We start from the raw sequence: 13,088 nt of genomic DNA, 5'->3' as shown, positions 1-13,088 counted from the left end.
TCTTTCCCTGTTTGAGTCAAGAAACCCCAGAACATTTTCCCCATTTAATAATGACATTTTAATAAATGACATACACATTCCACTTTACAGCACCCCAAATATAAAGGGATACAGATTCTTCAGGAGAATCAATTCTATACCAACTAGTGGGCACAGAAAACTGATAAGCGACCAGAAGCATCTGCGGCAAAATGACACCAACAACAGAGCGAGGACAATCGCAGGCGGCCAGAGGGCAGTGGTTGCACGTCTCTGGAGGTGGCACACACGTGCCGCCGACCTGCAAACGTCCCAGCCGCGTGTGTCAGGATGCACACGACTCCCACCTGTCAGGGCCAGCCAAGACACACCAGAGGTGTGTGCACGCGGAGGTCTACGCAGAATGAAACTTCACCGATCAAACGCTGAGGAAACTCATTTGCAGACGCGCTCTTCCCACCTCACCTCACGAAGCCATTTCCTCAGACAGAGACGGGCTTCATCATCCCACCCTCTCCCCATCTCTGAGAGACACTGCTGAGTTGGCATTTTGATGGCTCATTTCAAAACCACTGGGTGTTAATTAATTATCATCTGTTACTTTTTTTTTTTTTTTTTGCGGTACGTGGGCCTCTCACTGTTGTGGCCTCTCCCTTTGTGGAGCACAGGCTCTGGATGTGCAGGCTCAGCGGCCATGGCTCACGGGCCCAGTCGCTCCGCAGCATGTGGGATCTTCCCGGACGGAGGCACGAACCCACGTCCCCTGCATTGGCAGGCGGACTCTCAACCACTGCGCCACCAGGGAAGGCCCCCTATCATCTGTTACTTTTAAAGCTCCTTTTAAACTCAGCCTGTGCCTTTTCTGGCTCAACAGAACACCTCGTGAACAGGACATGTGACGGTCATGAGATCAGGACTGCGTACTGTTATTACATTACGTGGTACCCAGTGGTTCTCTCTTAATTAAAAAGCAACCTTGTACATAGTGTCCAAAAGTCACCCGGCCTGTGAAACTTCAACAAACACGCACTCGGCATCCCTGCGCTCACCACCGTTGCATTGCACCGTGGCTGCCACCTCGGTCTACCTCTCCCTCGTCACCCAGATGAGAGGATGCAAGCCTAGAAGGGGAATAAAGTCCAACGCCTCCCCGAAATGAAGTCCATGGAAGAAAGAAAAACTGCAACAGAAGAACGCACTCCTGGGAACTGTCCCCACCGTAGCATCGAACAACCCACTCTCTTTGGCTCCTAGGATGGTTTAGACCTTGAATTTTTGACTACTCCTTTCCCTGGCTGTAGTTTGAATGTTTTGTTTCTGCAACTGGGCAACACTATGACTATTTAGTAGCCGTTGCTCAACCTAAAAAGCTAGCTTTTCTAGCCAAAACTTGAAGGACAATCCCTATGTAATGAGGGAACATGGACTCGGTTACCCACCCAAGTCCTCCATCAACCTGGGGCTTTCTCACTTAATGCCCTCCCCCAGCCAGGGACATCATTAAATTTGCATTTAAACAAGAGAAAGTCTCTGGAGGCCGAAAGTGAAGTGAAAATCTGAGCAACTCATCTGACTTACTCTTTACGTTGTCCCGTTTTATCAAATTGCTTAACTGTCTGTTCTGCCTCAGCTGGGCAGACTTTGCTGATTGAAAGTGAAATGGCATAGCTTTTGCCCAAGTAACTTTTGCAAGACTTAGAGGCTCAGTTACTAAAGTGGCCCTGAGATCAATATATTAGCTGCCTGTTCACTGTAAGGGTCTGTGCCATCTCAGGCTGCAAAAATCACGTTCTCAGTGACAGCCCCTACACCTGCGTACACAGGCTGCAACTGCAGATCAGTTAGTCAGCCTACAGGGACCTCCCTGGTGGTCCAGTGAGTAAGAATCCGCGCTCCCAACGCAGGGGGCCTGGGTTCGATCCCCGGTCAGGGAACTAGATCCCACACGCATGCCGCAACTAAAAAGTCTGCATGCCGCAACTAAACATGCTGCAACAAAGATCCCATGTGCTGCAACTAAGACCCGGCACAGCCTAAATAAATATTAAAAAGTAAAAAAAAAAATATTCAGCTTACATACAGAATTCTCCCTATTTCCCTTGATAATTATGAAATATAAACACACTCTTGGGGAATTTCTGCTGGAGTACTAAAAGTTTCCACTATGTTAGGAATAAACAATAACAGAAAAAGGCTCTTTCCTTTGTAATGGAGGAGAATGAACACCGTATCTGGAAATTCTTTGAGGAAAGGTGTCTCTCCATCAATGAGGGGCCCGCCCACTGCCATGTTCCTTGTTCCATCCATTTAACCGACAAAGCTCCTCAAAGCGGGACAGCTTCATTTTTGTAATAAATTCTCCATAAGTCCACACTCCAAGGATGATACTTGCCAGAATGGCTTTGTCTAAAGGGTATGAGGTAGACGTGAGCATCCCTGGAGAGCACACGGTATGCTAAGTGTGTCTCTTTTCATCATAGCTGTTTACACACCCTAATGAACTGAAGTATGTGCTTCATTTAAATCACAGAACACGATTCTTTGTACAACTGTGTAAGTAAATTAGCACACTTTGTCACACGCATTGTGAACTGACCCAACTGCTACATCAAGGTGCTTTCTCCCCCGAGTTTTTCTTCAAGTATTTACAGGTCTGGCAAATTTACATAAGCTTATGACTCTTTAAAATAAAGCTATACTTTTAATTTCTAAAGTAAATGTCTTCAAGGCTCATAAATTCAATGCCTATATCTTATGCAACAGGCTATTACAACACATATATAAGAGATAACTCTCAAAAAATACTTGACAACAAGAGGAAAAGTGGAAAAGGAACAATACAGATCAGAATTGTGAGGGGCATTAAAAACAAGTAATACATGTATAACAGAAATGTTGAGGAATGCTCTATGTTAGTTTTTTGATTCACAAGCAAGACTAAAAATGATAGGAAGCATCAACAGTGAAGAACCAGGGACGTCTCAGAGGAGGGGTAAGGAGAGTGTGTGGGACATCTGACACGGGTGACAGCGTGTCACCCGTGTCAGATGCGTCACCCGTGTCAGACGTGTCACAGGTGTCAGGTGTGTCACCCGTGTCAGATGTGTCACAGGTGTCACCCATGTCAGATGCATCACCCGTGTGACATGTGTCACAGGTGTCATATGTGTTACCCGCGTCAGATGAGTCACAGGTGTCATATGTGTCAAAAGTGTCAGACGTCACCCATGTTAGATGTGTCAGATGCGTCACCCATGTCAGATGTGTCACAGCTGTCAGACGCATCACCCATGTCAGATGTGTGACCCGTGTCAGATGCATCACCTGTGTCAGATGTGTCACCCGTGTAAGATGCGTCACCCGTGTCAGATATGTCACAGGCGTCAGATGTGTCAGATGCATCACCCATGTCACATGCATCACCCATGTCAGATGCGTCACCCGTGTCACACGCATCACCCGTATCAGATGTATCACCTGTGTCAGATGTGTCACACGTGTCGGGAGACAGCGTGTGTTGTGAAGCAGGAAAAGCTCTCGGCACCTAAGTGTTGACTAGCCCAGTAACCATGGGCAAACTGCAGAACCCCTGTGAGCCTGGGTCCCGCACCTTCAAATGTGGATAATTATCTCCGTCCCGTTGGGTTGTTGGGAGCCTGGGAAAGATGGATATTAAGGCATTTTGTAAACTGTGAAGTGATGTATAAATGCAAGGTGTTATTATTATTATTATGACATCAATGTTTTAGCATCTAAATTATAGAGACAATACGTTTATTATCGACATGTTTAAATATATATCTTGCATGCATTTAGATTTGCTTTTAATTTCATAGACAGTTCCAGCTGGCAGGAGGCTCAGAACCATCTGGTTTAGTTGTTTTTTTGGAAGTTGAAACTAGGAAGGTAGATTCTAATCTGTTTTCTCTTCCTATTGTAACTAACAACAGATTACTGGGGGAAAAATACATTAAGTTACATACTAAGGAAAACTTTAGCAACACCACTTTTAAGGAATGATACAAGAATGTGCTTATTTGTACAAAAAAATCATAAATACTGAATGTCTTTGATACTTTCTAACTTTAAAAAATTACATAGTATATTACTGCAGTCACTAGTCAAAGTTTTTCACTGCAATCTTTTGTCGAAGTTTTCTTTCTCTGCAAACGCTTATTCATAACAGCTTCCAAAAAGAGAGAAAGAGAGAAAGGAAGGAGGAAAGGAAGGACGCAAAGAAGGCAAGGGAGGGAAGACAGATTAAGGTAATACATTATTCTCACTCATAAATATGTTCCATGCATAAAGTCTATTAAAGTATCAGGAAATGGCAAGAGAAAGAAATCAGGAAGTAACTATAAGGAAAGGTTTCTGATTCTCTATTAACTTTGTACCAAATCAAAGCCAAGAAAAAGTTCTGAAATGCACTGTATTTAAAAATCAATACCTTAAATACCAACAGGTGATACAATAATGCTTCGACTAGACTACCACCTTTTGCTTTTCTGTCATTCATCTGGACTTAATCAAAAGTAGTGGGGTGTTTTTTTCTTTTCTTGTGAAAGAGGTGATGATTTTTTAACTTTCTAATATTATGTTAAAGTATACTTTAGTTAAAAAAAAGAAAGGATCTTATAAGTTAGTACTGGAAGAAACTTAAAATAGTTTAATTTATCTTGTTCAGCACAATTTTAGCCATCTGCTCTAGCTTATGATGCATACGAATGAACTAAGAGATACTGTGTAAATGCAGAAAGGGTATGGCAATAAAATCTCCCTACAGACTTCAGGTATTCCATATTTGCTGGTAAATAAGTAAAACCAGGTTTCTGATATAAAAAAAACTTTTTTTGCAAAACTTTCTGAAATCCCATTTACAATTATAAGAGATTTCTGGGAACACTTGCCTGTCCTTAAGGACTTGCACAGATTCAATAAATGATTTGTTTTTATTCCAGGCAATAAAGTAGAGATGAATTTATGACTGAGGGCAAAGAAACTAAAGCATGCAGTTTTTCACATACATTCAGTTTGTCAAACTGAGAGACTATATGCAATGCATCAGTTTTCTCCAAAACCTACAGTAAAAGAAAGGAACTTCAGCAAGTGGTCATAATGATAGCATGTGCAAAGGACTACAACTGCTAAGGCCATCATGACATCATCTACCATGTGCAGGCCTGCATGTCCATAGCAGTAAAACCTTCAGGTATCACATTTCTGCGATCAAAATCCTTCATAAATGCTCTTAAAACAACTGCTAAGTAAACAGTGGTCTAGAACCACTTCCATATTTCCTTCCACTTAAAGGCAGGAATGAGTGCACAAGGGAGCATTTTGCAGTCATTAATCCCGTTACAAATCTGCTTGGTTGTTTCCAAATGAGCTCTGCAAATAAACAGGTAGACCTGTGCAATTTTCAACAGTGAATCAGGAAATAGACGTCTTCTAATTCATAAGTGATAGTGGCTCGATTAATTTGAGAGATTTTCTGAGTTCAATGTGATTCAACATGTATTTATTGTGTCTAGAATTATGCAGACTTTTGTGGCCATTTTCTCCTTGCTTTCTGTAGTAGGAGTTAAATAAAGGATCGGACAAAATCATTTTTCTTATTCACAACAAGTTTTAGGGACAAATCTTGCTATTGGGGAGAATGTTAAAACTGTGAACTATAATCCAGATTCTAGTTCAATCCTTCATATCTGGTTAGTTTTGAAGATGACCAAATGACCATTTTATTTTTTAAATATAAAATGTGTCAGCTCTTGGGCACTTTACTTTTGACGTTGTAAGTTTCCTCATGCTCTTTCAGAAAAGGAAGCAGGAACTGCTAAAGCCTTCACCTGTGCATTTATGACGTGGCCAGCCACGGTGGGCCTGCCACAGGACTATCAGCCACAGTACCATCTCTCTCTTTTCATGTGGAGACCAGGCGAAAAGCTCATTCTCTGAGCTCCAGCTAAATGTCCTCTTTCTGAGACACTGCTGCTGTCCCAGAGATAGACGCAGTCCCTTTTCTGGGCTCCCACCGAAACCCCCATCACGTCTATCATGAGACATTGTGCTACACGTGCCCCTCCCCCCACCCAGCCCTGCCAACTGTGCATCCAGTAAGGCTGAGCACAGTTCCCGCGTTCCTCGAGCGTGTACCCAGAACCCAGCTCAAGGCCTGCGGGCAGCATGCTAGCAGTTCTCGAACCCTGGCCCCAAGCCCCAGTACCTTATTCAGAGGTCCAGGCTGGGGATTCAGGAATGTGCATTTCTCTTAAGTTCAAGGCGCTACTACTGCTGTCTTGGGACGTACTCTGAGAGCCACTGTAGTAGACTTCTCATGTATCAATTCATGAAAAAGTGCAACTCTCAGACTCATTTATTAACGAAATATAAACCAGCCCCTCACTCCTGAGGAAGCTCATGTAATGAGTAAAACATGGGAATCAGAGAACAAAGACAAAATTTCTTCTCTGCCGCAAGCTATACACACCACTTACTCCACTCATCACAACCCCCTAGGGAGTTTTCAAAAGTATGTGCCGGTGTTCCATCCTCCAGAAATTTTGACCGGACTGGCCTAGGGTGCAGCAAGGCATCCTCTTTTTCAGAAGCTCCTTGGTGATTCTAAGGAATGTTCAAAGTGGAAAGGCTGCTGTTTTTTAAAAAAGGAGTCACCTCCTGGTCTTTTTGGTTCAGTCACTAACGTACAAAACCAAGTAATCTGATGCTGTCCTAAATAAGACACGGCAGATTCCCATCTGAGGATGTGCAGTAGTCCACAAATACAATTCCCACGTACTTCGATGCACGATATATTATTCATCAGTTGCTGATAACTGCCCCGGTCAGGCTGCTCACCATAGCAGCCTAGTCCGAAAAGCAGCTGGTGATCTACAACCTGGCCAGGCTCAGTATGGACGGTGACAGTGAGCATAAAGCAGGCTGGGGCGAGCTGTCCTACAGCCAAAGACAATGCCTGCAATTGAAACGTCTAATAAAACAACAATTCAAGGCCACACGGCTCTCTTGGGCTCCAGACCTGTATGCTCTACTGCCTCCTGGACTTTTCCATCTGAGCGCTGCAAATCCCACCAATCAACTCCATCCCTCCTGGAGCGTTTGCAGTCTCTGTGAATGGATTTATATTTGTCCAGGCTTCCGAGTCAGAAGCCTGTGTGGCATCCCGGGATTCTCCACTTCTTATACTCGTTACACACAATTATCAATCAGTTCTACCTCCAGATCTGCCTGAGTCTCTTGTTCTGCAACCTCACTGGTCCCACGACATCATTTCACCTGCAGGAGTCACCCATCTCCCTAGTGCTACTGTTGCCCCTATAATCCATCCCCCACAATCCTGCTAGAGTCATCTTTCTGAAACACCAAACACGTCACACCAGCTCCTAGCTTCGAACTCCACGGTGCCCCTCCCTTCACATATAGCTCCCCGCGAACTGGAGGCTCGGCAACTCTCCCTTCCCCTCCCATCACACTGAATCACCAGGGCTCTTCAGGACTTTGCTACTCTTGGCACTTCTCTCGGAATGCCCTTCACATCATACATCATAGTCTCTGGGGAAATACCCATAGCTCTTCGCAGGCTCAAATGAGTAATCCCTTCCATTTAGGGCTATACCTGGCCCCCTCTCCAGGTAGAACTCAAAGCAAGGACTAAATACCAGAAGACTTCTTTATCCTGCATGGAATTCTATCATCGCTTCTGTGACATTTTCACACTTGTTTTCTATAGATCTCTCTTCCCATACTTGACTTCTAGACACTTAAGGGCAAGTATCAAGTCAGATTCATTCCTAGAGTTCAAAACGGGGATGGAACAGCACAAACTGTCACCATGGCTCGAACGTAAAGAAAAAAAAGCAAATAAAAGCCAAGGCTGTAATACATAGCAATACGCATCCTTTTATTCGAAGGAAGAACATTAGTGGTTAACTTATGTAATAATAATTAAATAAACTCAATTAAATGAACTAAATCAAGGCCATGTTTGCTGGCCCCCTAGTAACAGGTGCAATTGTGGCTATAACAAGAACTGTGTACAAGGCATTCTCACCTAACCATGAGTCCACTAAATTGCAATTTGAGACTCTTGATAATGACAAGTTCCAGATAGAGCCAGAAAAGATACTTGGACTCTGGGTTTTTCCATGAGAACCCACCAAAATGGGATATAATGTGGGGCAAAGAAGGAAACTCTACCCCACACTCAAGCTTTCACAGACGACTTTCTTAAGCAAAGCTGCTGAAATTTGGTAGGAGTAAAGTTTATTTTAAGCATATGCAACTCACAGATGCTCAGTCAGCAGGGTCAGACATTTGATCTTATACTTCAGCGTCTTCGGAGATTAAAATGTCAAATCCAGTTCTTAGCTTCTAATGAGGCTAAGTAAACAAGCCACCACTGCTCGCCGGCCCCCCAGCTACCCCTCCTGCCCCAGCTGGCTCAGGGAACTTTCTAGACAACTGAATCGAGTGTTTCTATCTAAACCTGTTGCAAGGAAGCTGGACCTGATGACTCTGAAAATGTGAAAATTTCAGTCAAACCGGTTATTTGGCGTAAGTCTCAAAGCCTGGATCCTTGCCCGAATTCAAGCTCTCCTGCTTACGCCCATGGGCTGGATGGCAGACTACCCTTAGATGCTGTGCAAAGAGACAACTGTTGGAATTTTCTCAGAAAAGACAAGCTTTCAGAAGGGAGATGAAAAAGAAGGTATGGGCAGAAGCTCTGATGCAAACGGGAACGACCTACGAGAACAAGCTAAGATGTAAGTTCTGTTCCATGTGTGTTGATGGTTCAGAAATAAGCCAGTAATAATTAACTGAGACCAAAAATGTTTCTTATCATAATTTCAAATGTCCACAAGTGACAGAAGAAAACAAAAATGGGATTTGTTCAGCAGAAATCTGAGGGGCATAATATAATTTTTAAATTGTGTCCACAAGGAAACAACACATGGGTGAGCCATGTTCTAGAACTTGGACCTTTTCTCAAAACATACCTCTATTGGTAAAACCATAAGCCCGTTTCTACTATACTAAGTCCAAATGAAAACACAAACACACACACAAGCACAAATTTCACAGCAAGCCACAGGGCGAGTGCCAGCCGATTTCTTAGGTGTCCTTCAACAAGCCGTGTGTCCACAACACTCTGACCCTGCCCCCATATCAGGGCTTGGGGCACCGGCATGGGGCTATCTTCTCTTAAACACCATGATCATCAATTCAATGTTAGAGCTGGCTTGCCACTCCTGTCAAGAAAGTTTCAGACACTAGCTGCTGGTCCTGGAGCTTTGATCAAAGGAAAAACAAAGAGTATTTTCTTTTCAAACAGGGCAGAATTCTTCCTCTTTACTGATACTACCTCTAAAAACATTTTAAAACATGTTAGTGCCATCACATGGACCAAGTCTAATTACACAGCACAATGGATTCTGGCAACCGGCTTCTTCAAACTTCAGAGTAAGTTTCTGAAAATCTATGGACTATAAAACTAAACATATGAAGCCTGAAATGGCAGTCCAAAGCCGATGGGAGCTATCAGCCTGTTACTGCTAGACGGAGCTACCCGGGTGTGGACAGATGACAGACACACAGACGCTGGTCTCCTTTTCAGATCTGAAAAGCAATCTACTAATACTTAATTAGTGGCCCAAAGGACCACTCTGGAAGCAACAACAGAAACCATTAAGATTACCCCTGCCCCTTTTAATTCATAAAGTCTGGCACATTCTGTGCACTCCATAAATATTCGTTGAATTGAGCAATGAGGGCTCAAGGACCTGGAGCTGGCAAGGGACATGTCCACCTTCACACAGAGCGGGAATAAGGACACAGGCTCCTGGCCTCCAGGCCAGGACTGAGTGGCCATCCTCTGGTCTCCTTAGAGGAAGGAGGGCTCACTCTGGATACAATTTGGAATCCCTGAGTTTGTCCTCTTCAATACAGCCCAGACCTACTGAACCAAGGATATCCTCAGAGGAGGGGCCAGGCAGGCTGGCTTGGCTGGGAATACCACCCAGGATCACTTCCGGAGTAGCGCCTTCACCTTTCCGTTTTGCAAGAGCAAGGGGCTTGCTCAACATCCGTCCAGCAATCTCCACGGTCATTGCTCACTTGGTGATCGAGCTCCTCCACAAAAGGTGTCTCCTGAGGACGGGCAGCAGGAATCCAGACCACGCGCCGGGTGGGTTCCCCATCCCCGGTCCTCTTCCTCCCCTGCCAGCTTCCTACATCACACACACCGACAGGGCTCCCCCGAAACCAGAACTCACACAGGACAGCACAGGCAGGGGCTGGGGGACGCCCTGAGTTTGAATCCTGCCTCTTGCTGGCTGTGGGAAAGTCGCTTCTCTGTACCTCAGTTTCCCCATATATAATGAGAGGACCCACCTCGTATGGTTGATGTAAGGATTAAGAGGACACTTAAAACGGTGTCTGACAGGACCAAGTGCAGGAAGAACAAAAGACACCATACCTTAGAACCAAGCAAATCTCTCTAAAATGAGTAAATTTTCTAGAACAGAACTGACCAAATTTGATTGACATGGGTCTTTCACACTTTTTGTTAATAATCTGCCCCTTACACTTTGGTCTTTTTATGTTACTTTAGCCCAATGACATTTGCTTACCTACTCTCACTATTCTACCCAGGAGGATTCTGTTTTAAACAAACACGGGAGTAACAGGCAAATTAAGTGGTATTTATATATTTCTTAGAAACAAATCTCCAAGCACTAACAGTAGTATTCAAAGGGTTAACGGCAAGGAGCTGGGAACATTTCTGGAGTGAGAAAAGCGATGCTTTGGATGCACTCCAAGAGTTTCATTTAAAATAAGGATGGGGTCCCCTTGCCACCTGCCTAGAAGAACCCTATTGTCAACTGATTCAGGCGCAGGACCACAGCCTCCCGGGTTCACAGCATGGAGTAGGGGAGCCCATCAGGGAAAAGACTAATCCCTTATTACTGAAATCACCCCCACGTCCTCGTTCCCACATTTTTGCAAGACTGTTAAAACTCCAGATGTTCCAAAAGAGCTTTGTAAATGGGCAGGTAAGCTCTCCAGAGATTCCACCTCCATTGCCAGTGATTGCCAAACCCAGCTGCCCAACAAAAGCACCGGAGGAGCTTTTTAAAATACAGATGCCAGATCTCACCCCAGACCAGAAAAATGAGAAAGTCTGCGGGTGTGAGCCACCCATCATTTGTTTTGTTTTGTTTTAAAGTCCAAGTGATTCTAATTTGCAACCAAGTTTGGGAACCACTGCTTTATGCCTTAGCGCTCCCACAGCAAAGGCGCTCAGCCCCAAACCCAACTCCCTGTGCCAATGACATCAACAGCAAGTACAGACCTGACTCTCGGAACCCGGGCTGCTCGATCTTGAAATTGTGCAATTAAACCTTCTGAGGCATGTTTCTTGTGTCAAGTGAGTTTATGGTCAGTAGTCACGAAGCCAGACTCGCTCATGTTGGGTCTGGACAGGGCACACATGAGCCATGGACATCAATCCTTTTTTTTTTTTTTTTTAAGTTAAGTTTAATATTTTGGTTGGCCTAATGTCAAATTCTTCAAAAAGCTAGAAGACACATCCCAAAGAGAAAAATCTCTGGATTTTGGGGAGGAAAGCTTGCTGTGAGTCCTGTTTTGAAACCGCGGGGCCCCGGCCAGGAAGGGTTCCGCCCCTGGGGCATTCGCACCAGGACCCGGCTGTCGCGCCGGGGCCGGTCCCACCGCTCTGTCCACTCCACCGCGCAGCGCGGACACGCGGCCCAAAGGCTGCAGGTGGGGGCGAGTCTCGGGAGTCCCGGGAAGCCACCACTCACGAGAGCCCACCGTCTGGGAGGGCGCGGACGGCCGGGGGCAGCTCGCGGCGACAGGGGGGTCGCGGACGGGCCGTGCCGAAGGGAGGGGCGGCCCTCCCAGCTGCGCAGCACAGGTGGCTGGTGTCCGGGACGAGCTCTCAGGGTCAAGGGTGCGCCGGGAGGAGGGCTCGCGGGGTCGGAGAGCCGGCCCGGGGGCGGGGCGCGGGTGCGGAGGGCCGCTCCCGTTCCGGAGGTCCGAGGGGGCGGGATGGACCCCGCGCCTCTCCTCGGCCCCCGGGCCCGGGCTTACTGCTGACGCACGTGCCGGGACGCATCCGCCCCGCACCAAGCGCTCGCCGGGGCTTCCACCCGGCGGAGGGCAGGAGAGCGGACGGGAAAGCCACGCTCCGGGACCCTCGGCCCGCCGCGCCTCGCGCCCGAGGTGCCCCGCCGCCCGGAACCGAGGCGCGCGTTCCTCTGCGGCCCGGCAGAAGCGCGGCCGCCCAGGACGGGAAGGACGGCGGCGCGGGCAGCCTTACCTTTCTTCTCCTCCAGCGCCGGACTCGCCTGGAAGTGCGCGGCCAGCAGCGCCAGGAGCACGGCGCGGCCCGCTTCGGAGCGTCGCATCGCGCCGGGCTCCGCACTCGGTCGGGACGCAGCGGCGGCTGTGCAGGGGGCGCGGGACTCGGCGGCGCGGGGCGGACGGGGCTAGCGCGGGGCCGCGGGCGTGCGCACCGAGCCGGGGCGGAGGCTGCGCGCTGCGCCGGCCGCCAGGATGTCTAGCTCTCTGGGGCGGGGGCGGGGGCGCTGGGAGGCCGAGCCGAAGGAGGAGGGACCGGGAGGAGGGGCGGACGGCGTGCCTAGCGGAGGAGGAACCGGCGGGAGGAGCGTCGGCCGGCAGGACAGGGGGAGGCGGACAGCGGCGGCCCCGGGAGCCGGGTGCCCGGGGAGGGGGCGTGCGGAGTCCAGCGAGGCCTCGGGAGTTCATTGCCGAGCCGCGCGTTCCTCGCGCTGTCCCTCGGGACGCGTCCCCGCGGACTTGCCTGCAGTCTCGTTGATCCAGCCTACTGCGAGCCACTTTTATGCCAGGGTTCCCGTTTCCCTTCTTCCTCCCTTCAACTTGCCGAGCAAACTTGTTCCAGCTCCGGGCAAACTGGTTGAGCCTTAGGCCAAGGCCGGATGATGGTACTTAGGGGGAAACCACCGATTTATTCTGGCCCCCAACTCCTCTGAGCACCCCGGCATCCCAGTGGGGGGTCAGCGGCGGCCTGGCCTCCAAGAAGGCAGTTA

At 47.6% G+C, this 13,088-nt stretch overlaps 1 protein-coding gene across 1 annotated transcript in view; it reads right to left on the bottom strand.

Moving 5' to 3' along the window:
• The window catches only part of EGFR (epidermal growth factor receptor), a 191,024-nt gene extending 178,599 nt beyond the window's left edge, over positions 1 to 12,425 (bottom strand). Inside the window, exon 1 of the mRNA XM_007463679.1 lies at positions 12,338 to 12,425. Within this exon, the coding sequence (XP_007463741.1) occupies positions 12,338 to 12,425 (88 nt within the window). The remainder of the gene's footprint in view (positions 1 to 12,337) is intronic.
• Positions 12,426 to 13,088: the final 663 nt, after the last annotated feature.

This window comes from Lipotes vexillifer, unplaced genomic scaffold (genome assembly GCF_000442215.2).
Source record: "Lipotes vexillifer unplaced genomic scaffold, Lipotes_vexillifer_v1.1 scaffold759, whole genome shotgun sequence".
Taxonomy (NCBI): domain Eukaryota; kingdom Metazoa; phylum Chordata; class Mammalia; order Artiodactyla; family Lipotidae; genus Lipotes; species Lipotes vexillifer.
This window is presented reverse-complemented; position numbering and strand designations above follow the sequence as displayed.